The sequence below is a fragment of the Nipponia nippon genome, unplaced genomic scaffold (genome assembly GCF_047370975.1).
Source record: "Nipponia nippon isolate SJK-2023a ecotype South Korea unplaced genomic scaffold, ASM4737097v1 scaffold_1, whole genome shotgun sequence".
Taxonomy (NCBI): Eukaryota; Metazoa; Chordata; class Aves; order Pelecaniformes; family Threskiornithidae; genus Nipponia; species Nipponia nippon.
Window position 1 is genome coordinate 148,906,296 of NW_028262290.1, and position 23,599 is coordinate 148,929,894.

General features: G+C 39.5%; 1 protein-coding gene across 1 annotated transcript in view; it reads left to right on the forward strand.

Moving 5' to 3' along the window:
* The window catches only part of MYO3A (myosin IIIA), a 124,902-nt gene that overhangs the window by 88,311 nt on the left and 12,992 nt on the right, over positions 1 to 23,599 (forward strand). Inside the window, exons 21-31 of the mRNA XM_087760667.1 lie at positions 715 to 803; positions 2,557 to 2,686; positions 5,100 to 5,179; positions 5,812 to 5,889; positions 7,945 to 8,150; positions 10,226 to 10,337; positions 11,853 to 12,015; positions 12,669 to 12,755; positions 15,830 to 15,953; positions 17,088 to 18,066; positions 18,760 to 18,898. Coding sequence (XP_087616793.1) covers positions 715 to 803; positions 2,557 to 2,686; positions 5,100 to 5,179; positions 5,812 to 5,889; positions 7,945 to 8,150; positions 10,226 to 10,337; positions 11,853 to 12,015; positions 12,669 to 12,755; positions 15,830 to 15,953; positions 17,088 to 18,066; positions 18,760 to 18,898 — 2,187 coding nt within the window. The remainder of the gene's footprint in view (positions 1 to 714; positions 804 to 2,556; positions 2,687 to 5,099; positions 5,180 to 5,811; positions 5,890 to 7,944; positions 8,151 to 10,225; positions 10,338 to 11,852; positions 12,016 to 12,668; positions 12,756 to 15,829; positions 15,954 to 17,087; positions 18,067 to 18,759; positions 18,899 to 23,599) is intronic.

The following is a 23,599-nucleotide window of genomic DNA, read 5'->3' on the forward strand; positions in this document are numbered from 1 at the left end:
ATTTTAGTACTTTTTAAGGGTAATGGCTGCAAACCTGCCCCAGTGCCTTCCAGCAAACTATGCCTCCTGTTTTTTTCTATTCAGAAATTAAAATTACAATACCTAAATATGTTGTAATTCAGATACTGACTATTTCAGTGCTGCTGAATAGTTGCAGTTACAGCTGATTTAGTTATTTCAGTGGGGTTTCTGTGCAGTTAAATCCTTGTTTTACTCACTTTTGAATGTTCAGAGTGTCAGATGAGGGTTTTAACCAACACCCAATCACAAAAATTAATAACATCCAGTAACGATGCCGATGCTAAAGCAATTATATGAGCTTGTTGTCTTTCTGTCCTCATACTTTTTAGTCTACAGTACAGAGGCCCTAAATCAATTGGTAAATGTTTCCTCACAATTCCCCAAGGAATCCTTAGGAAGGTTTACTACATTGTTTCATATATGAAGATCAAAAGCTTAGAAAGGCAAGTGGTCTGAGGTCACACAGAAAAAAATTGGTATAAAGTAAGTAACTGATCCAAGAGCTCCCATATTCTCTATCCAGTGCCTTTTGTTACAAGACCATTCTGGTATCTTTGTCCCTAAAAACATCAGAGTCTGGTTTGTGCCTCTGCATTGTCTGAGAAGTCAGGCAATATCCTTGGAGGGATACAGTTTCAGAAGACAATTTTTGTACAGTAACTCCAGTACGATGAGCTATGTGTTTCCTTTCAGAAAAATTTGAAGATAATTTGAAGTCAAAATATTTTTGGAGACCCAAAAGAGTAGATCTAACCTTTGGGATTTATCATTATGCAGGAAAGGTAAGAGATCTAATGATATTAGCTGGGGATTGTGGAATGGTAGGACTGAAGGAAACAGAAGAGGTCAGCTGGGTTGGTTCTCAGCCTTCATCTGTTCAGGCCTGACATGGAAATGTTGGCAGTGCCTTACACATCAAAAGTAAATTGAAAAGTTATTTTCCTTCATCAAAAAAAGCAATAGCAGGAGTGTATTTTTATTAAATGTCACCAGGTAAATGAACTGACTGTATTACAGAAGAACCAAAACATAATCGTTATGTAATGCAACTCAGTGCTCTTCCTCTTAGTTCCTCAAAGTCCTGTGCCATGCTTGTTCCCACTGCTTCAAATCAGGATCCAGCTCCATTCTTTCTACTACCTCCTACACCCCATCAGCCTTACTTAGTTCTGTACTTTGTCGTCAGCCAGACAGATAGTGCAGGCCCTGCTTTCTGCTTCATTTGATGAGCAGCATCTTGCCCTCCTGTACAAGGTGACTTGCTGCACATGCCTTTCAAACTCAGGAGGAGTTGCTGACACACTGCAGCAAGATGCCACTGGTCACCTGAGCCTTGCCTTGTGAAAGCAGGAGCTCCCACCTCTTTTTGAGCTCTTTTAAAGGGTATGGAGTGGGCATTGCTCTCTCACATAGTAAAACTATGTTGGGTCTGTGCAGTGCTGGAGCAGCTGGCCTAGAAAGAGGCAACATACTGCCCATCAGCTGATGGAAGATAACCTGCCCCTTGTGTAGGACAGCCAGCTACAAAAGGCCTGCAGTGACTCCTCTGAACCTTATCTCCAACTGAATTACACTTCACCAGCATAGCATATCTCACTGCTGCAGAGCGGAGAGACAGCTCTCCCTGTACCATTCCTGATACCAGCCACTGAAGATGGGGATTCCACCAATGCCCCATCAGCCCTTTCCAGTGTTCAACAAGCTTTTTCATTAGGAATTTTCTCCTGCTGTCTAACTTCTATCATCTCCATTGCTGTGCTGTAAGTTCATTACTGCTAGTGCTGCTTACTGTGGAATTGGAGAACAATTTATTTCCTCTTCCTTTACAAGCCTTTTTTGTAATTTAAGACTGTTACTGGGTTGTTTTGTGAGGGTTTTTTTCTAAATTAACTATGCCAGTATCTTCTACCTTTCACAGGCCAGGTTTTCTTGTGGGTCCTTTAAAGCATCATTGAGATAGAGCCCTGGAGGTACATTTTGAGTTATGTACAGCATTCCTGGCATTTTTAGAGAAATTTCAGTTGCCAATATGCAGTTTGTGATTTTGCAAACTTCCTCTATAATTAATACAGAGATCTCTAGGAAGAGTGTTAAGTCCTGGGTCCAGTACAGCACAATATGAATGGGACAGAAAGATTGTACAGTCATACAGGTAATCCTGTGTGGTATGGTTAAGATCAAGTGCATTGTTAATTGTGCATTCACACATGTACTGGTGTAAAGGAAGACTGTAATACACTTGTCCTAGTGATAAATCCACACTGGCTAAAACTAATATTAACATATCTGCATTAGGGAAAATAAATATCTCAAGCTTTGGAATGATGGATTTGCTTTTAGTGATCTGCATCACAATGGTTCTCAGTATTAAAAAGTAAGAACTTTCAGTGATCAAAAGAAAGACCATAAGCAAGAGTGAGCCTGATGGATGAAAAACTGTGTATCTTGGTATATTAAAAGCCACATGCCAGAGTGCTTAAATTTACAATTACTTTTCAAAAGCCCAGAAGATGCATAAATATGCTTTTTAAACAGGTTCTATATAATGCAAGTGGATTCCTAGCCAAAAATAGAGATACTCTGCCAGCTGATATTGTGCTGCTACTGCGATCATCTGAAAACAATCTGACGCGACAGTTGGTAACCCACCCTCTTACAAAAACAGGTATTGCTATTGTGGTAATCTTTTTATTCTTCTCTAGCCTTCGTGATGACCACTGCTAGGTTTCATATAACCATTTGTTGATGACATTGTACACTTTGTGGCTTAACTTTCCAACCCTAGAATCTATACAGAATGGAGCCCCAGCCATCTCAAGCTGCAGGGGAGGGATTGGTCTGGTCAAGTGCCAAGGAAGTGGTAGAGGCTTCTTTCAGGGTCCTCTCTTCAGGGTAGGGGAGCAAGACAGGGAGTGGAGTGCATCCCTTGAGTTGAGGACTGAACAGAAAGGATCAGGTAAGTCACTGGGCTTTTTTGGACAGGGCATATATAAATTGCCTGTTTTGTCTCAGTGCAATTTTTCTCTCAGGTAGTAGAGAACCAAGGTTGGGGCTCCTAACATCTGCTGCAAAGAGTGAGGAGACACTCCTCTATTTCTCCAGTCTTTTAGTCCTTTACAATAGGTAACTGATGAGATCCTAGTAGTGAGCCCTTCCTCGGGAAGTTCGTAAGTTGGGGTGGAGGAATATGACTACTTCTACAGAAATTACTCCTAAGTTGCACCTTAGTTGAACCAGGTCCTTGCACAGTGTCCTACCTGCCATTTTAGGATGATGGGTAAGTCTCCTTACAACCAGTTTGCTGTTGTGTTGTATTACTCCCTGTGTGATGGCATTGATGCCATACAGTGAGTACTTTACTTTCTCATACAACTACATGGAAGATGTACTTGTGGTAGAACAGAAAAGCTAAATTGGAAGAGCCTAATGGAAATTTCTCTAAAATGTTATTGTAGCTTACAGAAACTGAGGTTTTGGCAAGGCTCCTGTTCTTCACAAAGGGAGCTTTGCTGGTGGAATGCAAAATTTGGTCTTGAAGGTCAGTGTTCCTGGGAAAAAATGAGCTCAATGTCCTTGCCTGAACTTTTTGACTTGTTGATACTTACTAAGATACTAAACTATAATTTCTGTAGAGCCAAAGTTAAGTCCCAAATGGTCCCAAGAAGTGATCCCAAGTCTTATGTAATGTTTTGCAAGATAACTCTGAAGGTTGTTTTAGTCTTCTTGTTAAATATTATGAAACACTGTAGCCTTTCAAAACTGACCCAAACCATCCAGTTATAGCCAACTAAAAGTTAGATTTCTGATCTTACTCATCTAGAATCAGTGGAAATGCAGAGGTTTGCCCAGAGTCCAACCCATCTTGCCTATCTCAGGTATTTCTCAGGATGGGATAAATCTCCTCTGAAGGTGCCTCTCTCCACTGAATACAGCAGGAATCCTGTAGACGCTTCACTTTCAGATAGCTAAAGTTAGGTGTGAGTAATCCTCTCTTTCCTTCCCACCCTGTGATATTGAGCTAAGCCCAAGGGAGGTTTAGCACTTGATATCATCACATAATACGTGATGTATTAGCTCGGCATGCCATGTATTTGCAGCTGTTTATCCAAGTCTTATCCACCTCTTACTGATAGTAGCTGTGCACAGAGAGATTACAGGCTCTCCCAGTGGAGAGTGGGATTCCAGAGGTGTTATGTCATTAGCAGAAGCAATGGCAGCATGCAGCAATGGTTGGGGTTTATCAACATAGAGGGACATGATGAATGACAGCAGAATTTTCGTTATTCTTTTAGACCAGTGTCTGTGTAAACCACTCCAATGCACCTAGTCCTTCAGGTTGTCATAATATATTACTTGATTAAGAATTCCAAGGTTAGACTCTTAAGACTATGTCTATGCTAGTAAACCAAACAGGGCCAGTGAACAGTAGCTGAAACAATCCCACAGGATTGCCCATTCTGATTAATTGTTAGCATGCCTCCCTGGGACAGTTTTGGACCATGTCAGCTAGCAGTCTCCCAGAAATTCCCAGGCACACTTCAAGAGAAAGCACAGGCCAGCGATGGTTTCCAACAAGCTCTGTGGAAAGATATAACCTTGTTTCTACCAGAGGGTTAAAAGAGTAGTGAAGTACAGGGTTTAGCTATATTGACTTGAGTCATGCCATGTCACTTGCCCTCAGGGCCAGAGAAGGGTGCTAGCTCTTTTTTTTTTTAAACTAATATATATGTAGCCTTAGAACTAGAATAGAACAATAACATCCTTAGGGTAAAACCACATGGATGCTCTAAGGTGTATCTTTCTTATTTTCTGCAGCAGTCTGTTTGGTTTTTTGCTCTAGTAGGTGACATAAGTGCTGAAGGAAGAAAATTCAGCCCATGTTCCATCTTCATGCAACTACTGCAGCGCTTGTTCCATCCCAAGGGTGAAAGGGGAAATGAGGACATACTCCAAAAAAGTCAACAACCTTTATAATCGTATGGTTACAATGGGGGCATGAATAAGGTGGTTCAGCACGGTTTTTAGTTTAGATGAGATGTAAGCATTTTGGTAGGTTGCTTTCTTTCATCTTCCCATAGGTAACCTGGCACACACTAAAAGCAAAACTACAATCAGTTACCAAATGTGGACCCCCCAGAAATCAATCAGTCACACAAAGGTAAGAAAACTCATTTTGTGATTCTGCATTGAACCCTAATTTAAACTAGAAAGGCAATACTATTATTGGTACTAAAAGTAAGCAAGTAACCCCTTCCTTGGTTTTTCTCCCTCTCCTATTTTCTTTTCTGTTTAGCTGGATATCTTTGTGTTGTGCAATTCATATTCCTCCCGTGAGGTAAAAATCTAACATTTCCCTTCTTTCTGGCTATAGTTTTATAACAACTTCAGAGGAAAAAAAATATTATTTCCTAGCTGTATTGTAGCAAAAAGAGAAGTTAAAATATTGGTGTGGAGTATAGTCAAGTTCCTTAGAGAACTACCAAAATAACAGTGGTGATGAAATAACAGACAGGACCTCAGACATTGTCAGGTTATTTGTGGCAGTTATTTAGATGCTCCATTATCAAATTGTGTCCTCTGTGTGTGAACGTTTGTGTATTGTGTAGCAAAGTAATGTAACGTACTGGTGTAACTGATTTGTGCTAGTGATCATGCTGTAACTTTTTCTGTTTAGAATACTTTTTTTTTTATTAATGGTGTTCTCTGAGGGGTGCTTTGTTGTAGCATTGCAAAGGGCACTACAGGCTCAACAGAGATAAAAAGTGACAATTTCTTTCTTCATCTTTATAGAATGAAGCAGGAGATACTGGACATCATCCAAGAGAGACAACCAGCATGAAAACACAGACAGTTGCTTCTTATTTTAGAGTAAGATAGCAGATCTTTTAATAATTTTTTCTAGAGTAGAATGAATGTTTATTCTTTCACCTTTTGAAATGCACCTGTTGAGAGTCAACAGTGATCCATTTAGAGTTTTTGAACTGCATATATGTTGCAGCAGTCTGTGCAGTACAAATATCTAGAGGAGATTGTGATGTTTCATCTTTAATTGTACTTGATTACACAGCCACATTTCTGGCATGATGATGTATGATGATCGATAGTAATCTTTCACTTGCTTTTTTTCCACCAAGGGAGATAAAGGGAGGTTGGACATTAGTGGTATAGCATTTCTTTAAGAGTTTAAGCAAGAGAGCACAGTTAATTTCAAGCAGGAGCTCCAGAGAAAGATCTTGATGGTCACTGCTCAGAGGCTGTCCTGAGTCCATCCCTGTGGCTCCTTCAGCAGGGCTCTTGATCTTCCCAAGCAATGGCTGTGCTGCTGGTCCTGCAATAGAAAATAGCTGTGAACAGCATTCTTTCCTCCAAAATGGTGCACAGAGTTGGTTCACATGGGGTCAGCTCTGAATTTTCAACTCTTATTTAGTCATCTCTCCCAACAAAGACATAAAGATGGCTGAGATGATGTTCATGACCTGTAAGAGTTTATTTACATCTATGACAGAGAACAGTAAGGAGCAAGATCTCTGTTTAGTAGATACAATTGCACAGCTTTGTGGACAGTGAAGGATAATTTCAGCCTAGATGTCATGGTGGTCCAAAGATGCATGGTGTTTTAAAGTTCTAGATGGCCAAATTTATTGAATCTCATTCAAACCTAATGTCTGTGATTCAGTGCATTACCAGCACATCTAGCATCAGAGGCTGCAAATGAGTTAATTATATTTACACTTTTCTGTTATTATTTTCTGTAGTGGAAATCCCTGCTCAGATCATGCTAGCTAAAGCTTCTAAATGAAGATTCAGCTTCAGCCCCAGTGGTTTACTCATATGCCGAAATCTATGGGTGATTGAGAAAAGCATCTGCCACCTCAGACTGAGTGGGAAAAAAAAAATATCCAAGCATGTCCTACTTGTTTGTGTTCGATTGGCACACTAGTGATGAAGCTAATTAAGCACTTTGCTGCATGGTACAGTATTTGTCCAGAACGGAATTGCACATTTTAATAGGAAACATATGGCTCTTGATGTCCTACACTAGTTTCATGTATCCAACCTACTGCTGAACTGCATTACCTCCTGGCTGCCTCTTTCTGTTGAGTCAGGTTGAATCTTGAGGAATGAGCCTCTTCATTTGTGTTTTAATAAGATTCTCCCATGAAGCAATTTTACAAAACACCAGTCAAGTTCGTTTACAGCCAGATTGACGGGACCTGGCATGGGGAGCTACAAACTGCATCCCCTCTGCTAGCCTGGTACCCTGGTGAGGTGGGAAAAGTGCAACTTTGGAACTGTGATTTTGTGTACTTCTAGTTTTGCCTTCCTCAAAAGTTTCCTCTTGGCAGGGCAGCTATAATATCACCATCAGCCTGTACAATGAACAGGACGTGCTAGATCAGAGCAGTTTAAGCAGCCCCTCTTCTGGGGTGGTCTTAGTTTCCTCCAGTCTAATAAAGGGATGGCAATATTTACTGGCTTGCTGCTCTTCCACTTCCCATTCATAGACAGATGATTTACTCTCTGGGTGAATAAGGATCTTCAAATAGGTGACAACAGGAAAAAGAAAGAGCGGGCGATAATTACCTAACAAGGCTCCAAGAGAAGCAAGTAAGTTTAAGGAGAGTTTCTGTCATATGTTAGACATTATGGCAGTTTGTGAGAATGTTCTGGGTGGAATTTGGTACATCCATTTGGAATCAGTGTTTCTCTCAAGTAGTATATGTTAGTAACTTAGAGATCTTATCAAAGCTAGAATTGTTGTTGGGTCATTTAGTTCATCTACCATTAAAGTACCAGCTTACTGAAATGTAAACGGGTTTAAACATGATTCTGATCATATGAAATAAAATTTCATCTACACATGGACCTATATACAAGTTTTATAAATATCCTGGTGGCAGATATCTTGTTACTTTCTTGCAGTATTCTCTGATGGATTTGTTATCCAAAATGGTCGTCGGCCAGCCTCATTTTGTCAGGTGCATCAAGCCCAACAACGACCGGCAGGCAAACAAGTTTGATAAAGAAAAAGTGTTGGTTCAGCTGCGTTACACGGGAATTCTGGAGACAGCAAGAATTCGAAGACAGGGTTATTCACACCGTATACTTTTCGCTAACTTCATAAAACGGTAACATTGATGTGAAGAAGCCTTTTTCTCTCCTATCATTGCTGCTCAGTGTTTGCTAAGCATCAGCAGCATCTTTGGTATAGTCTGTAAAGAAAAAATACAAAGACATTTCCTGTGACAAAGAAGATTACAGACTGGATGACAAAGAGTAGTTCAGGCACAAGATTAGTGGACCTGTTTTGGATTGGTAGGGGAAGATGATGTATCTCAGGATGACTGTTTCAGGCTCCCTGCACATTTGGGTAAAAATTATCTTGCTTATAATCTGCAATTTTTCTTCAAAGACTTGAAGTTTAGAAATGTAATGCTTCAAATTAAAGCTGAGAATTTGGAGCAATAGCATCCAAGGAGCACCACAGTTTCTCTACCTCCTGATGTTCAGCATTGTGCAGCATCTGTTTGTGCAGGGTGGATGATAATTTGGTATTGCTAATCTAGGGCTGAGAAGTTCATTAAGTGTATAATTTTGTTTAAAATATATTTCTAAGTATTAGTCACTTGTTAAGAGGAAGATTCACTATTTTACAATTCCTTTAACTGTGTCTCTTTCTCCCCCCAAAAAATTAATCCTAAGCACTTAATCTGTACTTCTCCCTTACAAATAAAGACCCTGCATATTTGCCTCAATCAGAACTGAGATTTATGGAATGGAGATCAAAACTGGGAAGAAGCAAGCAACACCCATTCAGACAGAAGCACTTAAAAGTAATAGTGCACTAGAAACAGAGAGCTAGCAGCAGAATGCTGCAGGTGCACGAGAGAGAGGAAGAACAAAGTGATGTTCTTATAGCGCTGTTTCTGGAAGGAATAATCCTGGGACTATTACTGTTTTGGAAGAGTGCAGCATGGGAAAAAGTAGTTATCACTGCACCAAGATGCGCTGTGGCTTTTGGTCACTGCTTTTTATAAAAAATTTTACTGTTCAGGTAAAAGAGAGGAAAGCAGTGAATATAACAGGGTAGCTCTCCAGAGAGCGTGCCCCTGTTTGCAGTGAGGCTGTGCAGATCTCTGGCGCTGAGGATATGGCCCTCAAATAAAAGGGGATTTTATTAAGTGTCTATCTCCTTGTCTTTTTTTTTTTTTTAATAATTGAGAGTTACAGGTAGACCTGGGATAATGGCATAATTATTTTGTTAGAATAAAAATAAGCCAATTCATTGTGTAGTAAAAAAAAAAAAAGGAGCTGTAGGAATTGGTGATAATGCAAGAATCAACATTGTCTCTTTTTTATTATTACATGTTACCATTATTTAAAGCTGGTACAACCCAAGCTTTGTGTATAAAGGCTGAATAACAAGAAAAAAGCAGAATGTACTGTCAGGAAGCACACATAATTCATGTCATTTTCCTGAATTAAAAAAAAACAAGATAGGTATGGTTCATTTTGTTATGGAGCATTTTGGAAAGTCCTGGAACACACAAGAACTTTCCTACTCAGCAGCTGAGCAGGTACATTATGGGTAATTTTTACGCATGAGCATCCTGACCTCTTTTCCTAGTCAGAATTAATTCTGAGTAATGAGTTTGCCAGATTAAATGCTTACATATGATATGTCATATGTAATGGCACATGTATGTTCCAAAAGGATCTGCAAAGCTGAATCCAAGGAGGTAACAAGTGCTGGGATGCATGTCACATCGTGTTAACTATCTCAAAGGTCTAGCACATAAGATATGAAATTTTCATGACATTTCTAGATATGAAATAAGCTAATTTAGGTAGAAAAGCTTTAAAAATATTTTTATTTTGCCACTGAAATCCCTTTCACAGAATGCAGAGAGCCAAAGAACTGGTGCACAACTCTACTTGGGTTGCACACTTTTTAAAAGCCTTCTGGTGTTGATACAGAATTAAACAACCCTCCAGGGCATGCAATATGTCACTCATCCCCTTTTGATTGGGTTTCTCAGTACTGCATATAAATCACAGCAATTTCGTTCATATGCTGTTTTGTTTTTTTCAGTGCTATGTTTTCTTTTGTGCTACTGTTTTTATTATTTAAATGAATGGTTTAAATGTATTTGCATCTATTGTTCACTATTAATGGAATAAATAATCATATATTTGTCTTTAGGTATTACCTTATCTGTTACAAAACAAATGATGATCCTCCAGTCAGCCCGGAAACCTGTGCTGCCATCTTGGAAAAAGCCCGCCTTGACAACTGGGTTCTTGGAAAAACTAAAGTAAACTTTTAATATACTGTATCTGCATTATTGCAGTATGTCATTGTTAACTTATTAAGCAATTTGTTTTCTCACCCATCTGATTCGGGTAGCTCTTGGTCTCTATTTAAGAAAAGACCATTCTTTGCTGGGTACTGTTCCCTGATATCTGGCTGAAATCCTGACCCTGTAGAGTGTTAAAATTCTGATCAGCTTTAGGGAGGCCACAGTGCAAAGCAATATGTGACCACAACATTGCTTGCATTTTCTTTCAAAAAATGTGACAGTAAGGATCCCAGTGAGCTTAGTCCAAGCTTTCTTAAGAAAAAGAAGTTATACTTCTTCCCTGGAGCAATCAGACTCACAAAGGGAGAGTAAAAGATTTTGGCTTTCCAGGCGGAGGCCTCTGTGGCAGACTTTGGTGAGCACTGGGGAAAGAGATAGCAGGATGATCCCATATATGTGAAGTGGGAGGAAGACTTTATTATAAGAGAAACACATGTCTGTTCCCATACTCTTGCTTTTGGTTCTAGCTCACTAATCTTCCCAGCGTGCCAGAGAGGGACACCCACCCACTCCCAACTGACAGATCTCAGGAGGTCTGCCAGAGAAAAGAAGCGTCAGACAAGTACTGCACCAAGTCTCTCTATATGCTAATGTAACACAAGTGCCCAGGAAGGATATGGATAGAGAGAGAGATGGATCCTAAACTATTTGAAATTACCTCAGTGTAGAAGAAACAACTGTTCTTCTTCTGAGACATCTTCCTGGATAGGTGGGACAGAAGCCATGAAGTTACCTCCTCCTCAACCTTTATTTCCCTCTGCTGTCTTAGTGAGGCTAATGGACAACATGCAGCCAAAGGAAGCATATCTTGAGATGTGAGATCTATAGCTTATGTTTACTTTAATTAGGGTTAACCTGTATCTGTACCAACGAGTGATGAAAGATTGGGGGAATTCTGCAAAATAAGCATAATTATTGTCTTAATTGTACAAGCTCTTTCTACACATTTTATTTCATCCTGATATACACCAGGAATGTGTTTGTATCCCTTGTGCTGGACTAGTTTTTCAGGGGTTATATGAGCTTCATGCTTGATAAAAGCAGTGTAGTAAATAAACAATGCCTTAGATTTAATTGGAAAGCAGAGGGGTTGAAGGTTCCAGATTTGGATCACCTTTATGTAACATATATCAGATTTGTGGGGTTAGCAAAACTGTCAGCCTCCTAGTTTTGAAAACAGATTTATAGTTACAGACTGAAGTTTTGCACTGGGACTTTAAAACACTTTCCCATGAAAGCATGAATAAGCAGGCACTGACAAAAGATGTTGAAGGGGGAAGTAAGGTAAACTAATACCCTGAACAATCAAATACTATCTTTAACAAGAATGATCCTTTAGGTACTACAGCTAAAGAGTCTGTTCATCATTTGAAACCAACTTGTAACTCATGTTGATGTTAAATGGATTGAGTGAATACAGGGCCTAGGAGGGTAATTAAAATGTTTGCTTATATGCCTATTCTTTTTAAGGTATTCCTCAAATACTATCACGTGGAGCAGCTAAATTTAATGCGGAAGGAGACAGTTGACATGATTATTTTGATTCAAGCTTGTGTCAGAGGGTGGCTGGGTTCAAGGAGATACAAAAAGATAAAGGAACAAAGGGAACAAAGTGCTATTAAAATACAGTCAGGTAATAGCTTTAAAACTTTTAACGTTTTGCTTAAAGCTAGTGCATGTGTACAGTTGATAGATGGATGTGCATGGTGGATGTGGATTTTGCTGTTTTCCTGCTGTTACATTTGACAAAATATCTTATACTTGGTGATATCTGTTCTTATGAAGAAAAATTTCTTTTAACCAGGTTATGACAATCTCTTTACTGAAGTTACGTTTATCAATGTTACATTTAAAAGGCAATTTTAACAATGAAAGGACGTGATTGCACAGATGATACTGTTATTAATAATATTCTGGCATGCTCTGACAATGTTGTATAATATAATAACGAAAATAAAATGTATTAACCTTCCTAGATAATAAGACCAATTACACTGTTGATGGAGACATCAACTGAAATTTTTAATTCATTTCAAACATCTTGTTTTACATTCTGATTCTCTTGTGTTTTGTATTCATTTCATTCATAATAACTTTACTCACCAGAAAACATAGGTTTTATGTAGATTTACTGCTTGTGCTTGTTTGCCATTTTTTTGAAAGATAAAGCCTGCAAAATATTTATGAATATTTTAATGGAGGTCTGTAATTCCTTCCAGACTTTTTTTATTCTTAGAGCGTTTTGAGTACTTAATGGATTATTTAATTTTTGACATCTCTTTTCAGCTTACAGGGGTTTTGTTGCTCGTAAAGAATACACAAAAGCAAAACGTAATAAAAAAGTGGAAGAATATATTACTAGACTTCAAGCAAGTAAGAATTGTTTGCTTTCGTGGCTTTTAATGTGCTATCTGTACACAATATGTTGATCCTGATTCTTTGCTCTTACCTAGCTACATTGATTGACTATGCTCATTTACACATTCTGAGGTATAATTTATCTATTATGTGTCTATATACAGTGGTTGAAATGGGTCAATGTATTCCGTTACCTGTACCTCGAAGTGGCTTAGAGCCACTTTCCACAGCTGTGAAGTGGGCTGGTTAAACGCCATAGCAAGGCTTTTCACTCCTAGTCTGATATGTCTAAATATTACAGCTGATATTGTTGAAGGCCCATATGATACTATCTGCATAGAATATGTGTATGTGTGCTGTTCTATTAGGAATAGGTTTTGTTATGTATCAGTAATAGTTCTGTTTGAGAAGACTACAACCTGTAATTTCTTTCATGTCTCTGATTCTTTTTTGCCATCGCTCAATCCAACCTAGCAAAATATTCCTTCTCTTCTGCAGCAATAATCACCTTGGGCACAGATGCATGCTATGTGACATCCCTTTTTCCTCCCTATATTTCTCTCTCCCCTGTCCCTGAGCCCGATGTAGTCGAGGCAGCTCTGAAAGCAGCAGCAGTACAACTAGAGAGGCACAGGTCTGAAAACAGCTGGCACAAATCTGCACAGCACTTTCAGTAATTACAAAGGCGGCAAGCCCAAATGTAAGCTAGTGCTGCCAGTACCCAGCTATCTAGATTTAAACTACCTCAGATATGCCTTCATGAGTATATACCAACACCAGTGCTAGTTTTAATCATTGTCAGATGCATCTGTTAATTGCACTGAGCCAATGTTAGTGTGTACTGAAGAGCACTTCACCACAGTTTGTAGAACTTCACCAGTGGAGAAAACAATCTAAAACGAGAATAAAATCCAGTGATGTGCCAAAAATAATTACACATCTGAAAGCTGTCAATTATCTTAGGATATTTAGCAAATGCAAAAGTATGAATTTACCACTTTGCTCTGTTTGTTGATCTCCCCAATGTTTCTTCCTGTCCACCTTTTGTCCACCTTCTCTGTCCTGTGTGCAGCTTCATTTCAACTTTTTTTAGTGCATGAGAAGCCAGAACAAAATGGAAGTCCATTTTCCCTTAGCACTCTCAGTTTTTTTCCCCCCATTTATTTCTAAAGCAATACAAATCTCCTCTTCCAGTTCGAAAACAAAGCTTAGACAGCCACTATCTCATAGTTTGTCATAGTTTCCTATCAGGAAACTTCGAAGGTGAACCAGAATAAGCCTAAAAAGACCAGACTTAGCTTATATTGGTATGTCCATTCACAGTGTAACTTCATTTATTTCAAAATAACTCCTTTTGAGTTGCATTTGTATGAAAATGGAAGGAGGAGTAGCTCAGAAGTCCAAGAAACTCTGGAAGTATTTCAAGTGCTTTATAATTTACACTTTTTAAAGGCCTGGTCAGGCTGCAGTATAAAACCCAATTGTGCCACTTCCCATAGTATTTGGGTTCCTTTATCCTATATCCAATTATCAAGATGTAATTTATGTTCCTTTTATATAGTGCTTCTTACACTGAACCACTGCATCTAGTGGAGCCCAAGTTGGTCTAAATTGTGAGCAGGGAATGCTAAAGCAAATAAAACCTAGCCCCAAGTTATATGAATGTGTTAGAATAGACTGCTTATGCTCCCTTCCCATTCTTAAGTGAGCTTCACCTTTCCCTGTGATGCAAAACACTCTCAGCAGAGTTGGAGTAAGAGGTCCCATAACTACCATCTCCTCAGGGTATTCAAATCACCTCAATCCTCTGTCCCCATAGTCTTGGTACTGCATTTGGAAGTAGAGTTCAACAGAAATATTTTGACAAAACACTATGTTCTTTTCATTTTGCCAGGGATTAGTGGATTTGTGCTGAATCCCTGGAATTGCAGACTTGTCCAAATCACAGCACTGTGGAGACTGTGCCAGTTCCCATTAGGAAATTATTTGCAAGTTCAGGAATTTCTGAAGTAACATTCTGAATGCAATTCAGTTTCTGATTAAGACATTTCAGTGTAGATGCCTGAAAGTGACCTAGGTGTCTAAACTCCTCTTAGCAGAGCCTAGAGTTTGATTCGTTTTATGCAAAACCCCCAAATGCTCAGCTCATTTGCCCCCATATTGGTGTCTAGTGTCATTTGAGATGCTCTAGGTTATCTTGCCTGGCCTCTAGCTTTATTTCACGTGATATACCCAACTTTCTCTCTCCAGAAAGTCCTGTCTGTCTTGTTCTTTCTGCCAGCTCCATGCAGATGCCTTGGCTATCCTGGAGCACTTCAGATGGCACTAGATACCTATGTGCCGGCAACTGCATCAAGCCCCTAGTGACTAGTCAGCACCTACATGTCTCAGGGAAGATCCACGTTTGAGTCCTTATTCATCCTGGTTCAGACCAGAAACTTGAACTTGTGCCTCCCACAAAGCACAAGTAGCAAGCACCCTTTCCACAGTGCACCTGGTTACTGTGGAGCTTAGCACATCTTTCATGCTAAGCTTTTTCATTTTGAATAATGAGTCTTTGCAAAAGGAGCATGAGCTAAGTCTTCTGTAACTGCTGAGCTATAAAATTTTCAGTTTCTCTCTGATCTGGTGAATGTTCAGCTAATTCCAAGCCTGTGCCAGAAGAGAGCCTGGTAATCTCTATAGCCTGATAATCAGGCATTTCCCAGGGAAATGAAAGACTGAGTCAAATCAATTGCCTGAATCAGGCAAAGCAGGTACATGAAGCTGAGAGCACTGCATTCTAGAGACACTTCTATAGCACTATGCTTCTGCTTCATTCTGCATCTTCCTGTATTTTCTTTAGTCCAATAAAATACAAAGAACGAACTTGTTTGTATCCTTATGTGGAATGGGTACAGTTTTCTGAAATCTCAAAAAAGTTTTGTGGGATAGAATAGTATTTCGGATAAAACATAATCATAATAACCACCCCGGTCCATATTTCCTTATTGGTTTTTGTTTAATGCTGTTATCATTTGACTCTCTGAAATGTGTGGGACACCCATTGCTTGTTGCCTAACATTATTTTATATTACAATTTGTATCAGTTGCCAGAGGATACTTACTCAGGAAGAAGAGAAAAGAACTAACTGAGACAAGAAACAAAGCAGCAATAACAATTCAGTCTCACTACAGGGGATATAAGGAGAGGAAGATCTTCAAAAGGAGGAGGTAGTGTTATTTTCTATCTCTTATGTCACTCAAATGTGTCCCTTTTCAGTAACTACACTGCTGAAGAACAGCGATGTAAGCTAAAAGTGAAGCAAATTAGAATTATTCTCGATATGTATGCAGAGGTAATGTACATTTATGTGGAGGTTTTTACTGGCAGTAGCCAATTTTCTCATATTTTTAAGCCTATGGAATAAAGGCATATTTAGGGGAAAGATCAACAATATTGTGCTTAACTATAATGTTAATGTAATCTGTAGATGAGTCTCTTTTTGGAACTAGCTCATCATAAAAAGTGCTCAGACAAGAGCGAGAAATAGGCATCTGCAAAAAACTGCTCTTCTCATCTTAAGTCACTGTTTGAGATAAGCAAAGGTGATGACAGCGGGAACCCAGACATCTTGCTCAGGTCAAACAGCTAAAAGTTAGGTGAAGTGAGTCACATTCTAAATATCTCTGCAATGCAGTTGTAGTCCCAGTCTCTGAAATGGAGCTACTTTGTAGCACTTTGCTCATCACCATCCTTTTCTCAGTGATAGCATTTAAGTAGGTGGAGACCAGTCCAGAGAGGTGGAAAACAGCTGTGGAGTCCAGAGTCTTTCAGAGGGAAGCAACAGGGTGGCAGATTTCACCCGGCACTGAAGCTTTATTGATAGTAACAAAGACAGTTTAGGGAACAGCTCTTTTAAATTTGACCTGGACCTACGCCCAGGATCATTCTTTTTGCGTTCCTAGTGTGACTTGAGGCACTTTTGTTTCATGAATACATTTAGAATTGTGTGTATTTATACATATTTAAGGTGCTAAAAAGTTTCTGCCTTATGTTTTTGTTAACATTTAAATTAATTCTTTACTGTTTTATCAGCCCTCGTGCAGCCTAGATTGTCCCCCTAGCAATTGTCCATGAAGAGTTTAACAGGGATGTCCCTTTTCACTTTAAGAAATAATGATCATCAGAAAGACAGAGATTGGTATGCTATCTTTAATTCCAGCTATATTCACTAAATCTTTCCCATGTTGCAATGTATCAAATTGCCATTTAGTACACAAACACCACCAAAGGTAATTGTAAAGTTGTCACTATCCTTCATCTCCTTCAGCTATAATTTTTGCTCAAAACTCTATTCCATTCAGGGGATCACTTAGAAAGAAACAAACTGAAAATGCAGCATCTATTAGCAAAAAGGAAAAGGATAAAGAACTTCAAGATAATGAGGAAAGTCGAGCTGGAGTAAAGAGTGCCCTTCCTAAAACAGAAGGAGAAGCAGCTGTCGTTGTTCAGAGCCATTACAGAGGCTACAGAGTCCGTAAAAAAATAAAGGAAGAGCATAAAAAAATGGCAGAGGAAGAATTATCTGCTGTGGAATTCCTTGAAGCACAACTGCAGCCAGCTCAAAATGATACACTGGAAGAAGCAGCAAATGAGAAGACTCAAGATGAAGCTGATACTGTTACTGACAGTGAATGCTCTGGGTACAGTGACACAGGGAACGTACAGGAGCAACAGAAAACATCTACTGAAGGAGAGGGAGCTTCTGTGAAGCAGAACCCTGCAGTAGAACATGTTGGTGAAGGTGAAGAACAGGCCTGTTTGGAAGAGTTGTCCATCAGATCTTCTGTCAAAACCACAGCTGAACCTAGTCTCCAGCAAGAGCAAGGTAATCAAGACACACTTGGTGCAGATAGGCAAGATCAAGCATCTGCTGTGGTCCAGCCCAGGACTGACAGAGATGTGGAAAGAAATCACCTGAAACATGAAGCAGTGATGCCTACAGGATGTAAAGGAATTATAAGAAAAGAGTCACTAAGAGGCTCATGGAAGCAAGTTGAGGCAGAAAAACAGGGTCCAGAAGACAAAGAGAAGGCAGCAGTGGTTATTCAGAGCAGTTACCGGGGTTACAGAAGGAGGGGGCAACTCAGAAAAGAAGGGAAACTACCTTGCAAAAGTCAAGAGAAAACTATAAATGAGCCAACAGAAGCAGTGCATGTTCAAAATAATGATCACCAAACAACAAAAGATAGGGAAAGCACCGGTACGGAGACTGAAGACACTAAGACACTGAAGGGAGACTCAGAGAAAGAGGCTTGTGATTTGGCAGCCTTTTCGCGGCAGGTAAGAAGCTTATAAGCTGCGTATGTTGAGCATAATACTCTGAGCAGTGACAGAATGGCAAAGTTATTTTACTGGCTTCAGTGGCACAAGGTTTTACTCTCTAAACTGAGACTGAGATTTTTTAATGAGTATTGTATAAAAATGCATATTTTGGGCTGCAAGAGAAAATACCCTTTTCAGGAAGGAGGGAATGACAAAGTTATAGCACTGGCAAAAAATTATGTTGAGTTTAACCTGGTTTAGGTTAAATGCAGAAGCTTTGCCTTTGTTTGTTGAAATATGCATTTACCAGGCAAGGCCATTAATTCAGTAAATTTCTGAAATGCCTCTAAATGAAACTAAAAGTTGCTATGTCAATGTCAGGGACTCACACATGTGCACAGAATTATGCCTACAGCTGTAGAAGCTATTTTGCATCAGCAAGGCACCATCTGCTCATATGTGTGAACCAGTATGAAGTAGCTGCAGGACTGGGCTGCAGTGTGGAGTTTCCTACATGTCTTTTTTTTTTTTCTTCCCCCCCCTTTTTTTTTAAAGGGGGATGGGGAGGTAAGTGTGGTAGGGGCCTACACTGCAGTACCTGGAGCAATACCTTTTAAATTCATTCTCTAGTCTACTATTTTACCTTTGATCACCTTGGAACATATATACTAATTTATATAATGATATAATATCCTGCGTTATATTTTCCAGATATCAAAATTATCCGAAGACTACTTAGCATTGCAGCAAAAATTGAATGAAATGATATTGTCACATCAGCTGAGACCTGTGATGCTGTCCAAAGATAAGCAAGCTAATGGGCGACTTTCTTCTCATGTTTGTCAGTCAGGTAATGTTGAACCTTACTGTTAGCAGAATTTTCATTTGTAAACAGAACTGTCAAGAAGCAACTCCCAGTCATGTTTTTAAAGGCCAGGGACCTAGCAGATGAGTTAGCTCTGGCTTCTCATATAACTCAGGCTGTTCTTTTTTGTACTAAGCCCCATATCAGTACGTCTGGAACATAGTTTCCAGAGAAATATCCAAGCCTGGTTGGGATTTACATATTTACCATTTTTCTTGGTATTTTGTTTCAGTGCTGCTTAAGACTGGTGAATGAATCATTGTGAAACCTAGACATAGCATCTCTAGAAATACTTTTATTTGGTTAAAATTCCACATTGGTTCTTTTTTACTCATATGTTGCTCAACTGTGTGTGCTATTGGTAAGATATGGGACTGTGTTTTAAAAACAAAATATTTTTTTAGGTACTATATCAAACAGTTCACCGAAGTTTGTCACATTTATGCTGAGTAAAGGTTTAGCTATCCACAAATGCAACTGAGGCTACCAAAACTTGTAACTCTTACCCATGTTAGTGGGTACGTCCCTAAAATTACAAGTAACGTTTTATTAATAACTGGCATGCATTTAACTCACACATTTAAGAGGACATTACCTCTGAAAATACACTCCGAAGTTATTTATATTCCACTTAACATGGGCAGTGGGGGTTCCCAAAATGCAAGCATGCTTGGAGCAGGTTAGGTGGCAGGGGGGAAGAGTACTGGGAGAATAAAGGTGGAAGATGTGGGATTCAGAGCATGCAGATCATTAAGACCTGTGCCCCACGGAGAGGTCCACAAAGGACTGACTGAGCTGCTCAAGCCTCTTCAGTTAGAACAGATATAACGGGATTTCCTCAGCCTGTGTCTTGGGCCATAGATGTGGAGGAAGATGAGGGCAAACGTGGCTGATGACTGGGTGGGCCTCCATTTCTGCAGGGGGGCTTGTGCCAGCCAGTGCCACTGCACTGCCTCTGGGGAAGATCTCTGCTTGCCTGTGCACAGCTGGGATCGGATCCAGGACTGTCCCTTGCTGCCCAGAGCTAATTGTACTATTTTCATTATAACATTGTGGATTCAATTGTCATGTATGCTGAGACTTCTTTCTGTGCCCATGGCTATGTTGAAGAGATCCTAAAAGTACTTCACTCCCGCTTTGCAGTCCTCTCAAGTGGGCAAGCTGCTAAAATGAGGGTTTGGTTGTTACAAAATCTAAACCTCTAAGTCTGAACTGGCTGCTAGTAGATAATCCGTTTCCAACCTGTTTCCAATACCAAAGACTGCAAGAGAAGACAGATGTGAAATAGAAAACTAAGTGCCATAATCCTTCATTAAAGACAGAACAATGCTTGCGATTGTCATTAATGGGTTTGTACAGAGTTCTCTATTAAATATTGCTGATTTTTGACAAGATAAACCTGAGGAATTAGAAATTCATGCTTTGGAAAATAACTCTTGGTTCTTACATAGCTTCCTACAGAAGCTAGAGAAGAGAGGTAGATAGAGGGAAAGGGAATACAAAAATCCGTTTTATCAGTTAAAGATCTCATTACTTGCACAAGTGAACCAGGTGAAAATGTACCAGTATGTTCATGCCATGTGCAAAATGGAGCAAAGTCTACCCTTCCCATTGCTATAAATTTAAGTAGCTCTACAGGAGGCAAAAGCATGCTAGAGTTTGTCACCTTTGCATGCAACCCTGCTTAAAGTGGTGACCAGTCAGCCACTTCACTTCCTTTTATCTCTGAAAATATCCCACTGCTTTAAACCTCTGTCGTGTCATAATACAGCATTTTTCCAATGGTAAAGTGAAAGTTCTGTGTTGGATCCTTTTGAACACCGACATGAAAAATGTCATATATTTCTTTGAACCAAGGCAAAATGCTTTTTAAGACAACACTGAAACAGTTGTTGAGTTGCACAAGAGACCAGGTCTTTGGCCTCATTTTAATAAATAGAAGGAAATAAGATTTTTGTACATGCTAATGTTGTGTGGCCTTAACAAAAGGAGGATTTATTTTCTTTATGTTTTCTCCCGACAAAAGTCTGTATGTGTGACATGACAGCACTTAGCTCTTTTGTGCACCAGGCAAAATCTTTACAGAAATTCTGATGACTTACAAGTCCCCCTTTTTTCTTTTATGGATGCAAAAATTGAATGTTTGCTATTTTGACTAACTGCCTTTTGCAAAAAATGTCAGCAATAGCGATCATAACTTTAAAATAGTAGGAAGCATCAAAAAGAGAGTCCTGAATGCTCATATTCATAGAGATTAAAACATACTTTGTAGTCAAAGCATGCTCATTTCAAGATGGCTCATGCAGAATTTTTGCAATTTTTTTTTTTTTTTTCAAAATAAATATGGTGGATACATGCTTTGGTTTTGATTAAATTGCTGCAAGTTGGCATGTAGACAAGGTGAGTACAAGAGCTCAGAAGTTGTTACTTTTTTCAAAGGTGAATGCATTTAAAATGAAACAGTGGGTTCCATTTGACTAAGAAGCTATGACTGAACTCGCTACAGAGAAATGAGCCACTAAAGCGCAGGCCAGCTAAAGTTGTCCTACCAGCCCTTAAACAGTGTAAAGCATGAGTTGGCCCCTTCTATCCCAAACCAAACTAGCCCTTCCAGCCTGTTTACTGCTGTCCAGCTAGTCACTCACTTGAATGCTCTGCTGCAGCAAGCCAAACCACCCCAAAACCAGTCCTCATCCAGTTCTTATTAGAACTCTTGTTCCCAGTCTTTCTGTAGCCAACTTTCCATTGATACAACAGGCTTCACACTTTGAGCTGGGTTTGGCTCCTTGGCCCTTCTTGCCCAGCTGGTCTGATTTGGGCAGCCATAGTTTGTGTTTGCTGTGTTCTGTTGTTGACCCAACTACTTCGTAAAACTTGTGTGGCTACTTGTGATAAATGTAATGAAGGTGACTTTTGCCAGACATTGAACTTTAAAAAAGCGAGAAGGCAGGCCAGCTAGGCTCTAGCCAAAGACTGTCCTGCCATGCTTCCCAGCCATGATGTGAAGTTTCACTCTCTGCAACACAGTTTAACAGTGGGCACCAGGCTCAGCCACTCACCTAGGATATGGAGTGATGGCAGCAGGGACACGAGCCCCGATTTCTCACATCCCCACAGCCATATTTATAACTGCTAGCCAATACGCTGAAAGACCTTTCTTGGTGTGGAATGTGAACTTTCTTTTTGTACATTCAAACATAACTCACACGACAGGAAAACTGTTTCCTTTCCAGCTATGATCAATGCACAGCATACTGAAGGAAGGGAATACACTGCAGTAATTCCCCAGCTTGCCTGTGAGCTGGTTGGAGCCTAAGCATTACAGAGCTCAATCACAAAGCTGCGTTGTCTTAATTTAAGTAGATGTTTATTATAGCAAACATGATCTAACTAGATGTAGAGAATATTTAAGTAAAAATACGCCTGTGTTCAGTTCGTTTAGGTTGTACTGTCTACAACACAGGAGCTATCAGCATTCTGGATATCATAATTTCTTCCTGTATGCAATAGAGTAAGATAACTACATAAAACAAAGACGTGAGGTAATGTACTGCAGACTGTCATGCTAAAGTGAAGCCGATAGACGTGGTGAGTGATCCACTGTCTATTAAACAGGGAGGAGCCTTCCTGTCTTCTTGCCTACATTATGTGTTACAGTACAATTTATACACACACATTTACAGATGGATATGCTTTTACTGCATGTTTCCCTCTAGGCCTACCTTTGCTATCCTAACCTTATGAAGGCAATGATTGTTGACCTTTAGCTGTTCTTTAAATCATGTAGTATTTACCTATTTGTTACTACTTTGGTCACTTATATTTATTTACAGTTCCTCCTCAGCTTCACTAGTTTTCTATGTCATGTTACAGCTATAATACATGAAATGTATTTTATAAGTGTATGCCAGATAGGAATAGTTGTCTGCCTTCATCTGTGGGTAGGTGGCCGTTGTTCAGTTTGAGAACTTCCCGGCTCCTCTGATAAAATATTCTATTACATTGCTGCCTGCAGAAGGGGAGGAGCTGTGGGGCAGCTGGATGGCGTACTGTGACAAATGTTCAGATTTTCAAAACTGTTTAATAAAAATGCAAAGCACGCAGTTTAAAGAACATATGAGCAAAAAGGTTAAATGAATCTTAAATCCACAAGGTTAAGTTGTTCTTAAGTGAATTTATTTGTATTTATGAAAATGCATAAAGCAAGCTGCACAAGGTTCCTGGATATTCCCTGTGGCTTGAATTTCTGAGTAGGTTATATTTGCTTGCTAAATGCTTTCAGCTAAACATAATGGCTCCATCCCAGGACTGCACCTTTGAACTGTTAGTGAGCCTTGGGTTACTGTGGTGTCAGAATAGATGCACAAATGGACGCTGTCAGGCTTTTTGAGGTCAAAGCCTGAAGTGAGGGAAATTTGATCATTATGGGAGCAAATTTTTTTTTCTCCAGATGAATAATGGTACCCATCCTTGTAAGTATTAAATGACGGTTCAAGTACAGAATCTCAGGAAGAGAATTTTCTGTATTTGAATGAAATTCACATGGTACAAGGAACTCTGGTGCAGCTGAGGACCTTTTCAGGTACACAAAGCACTGAGACAGGCAAGGTTTTCATCCAGGATTCCTGCTGCTGTAGGCTGCCGCAGCACTATTTATGCAGATTTCATGGGCAGCCTTTGCAAGGA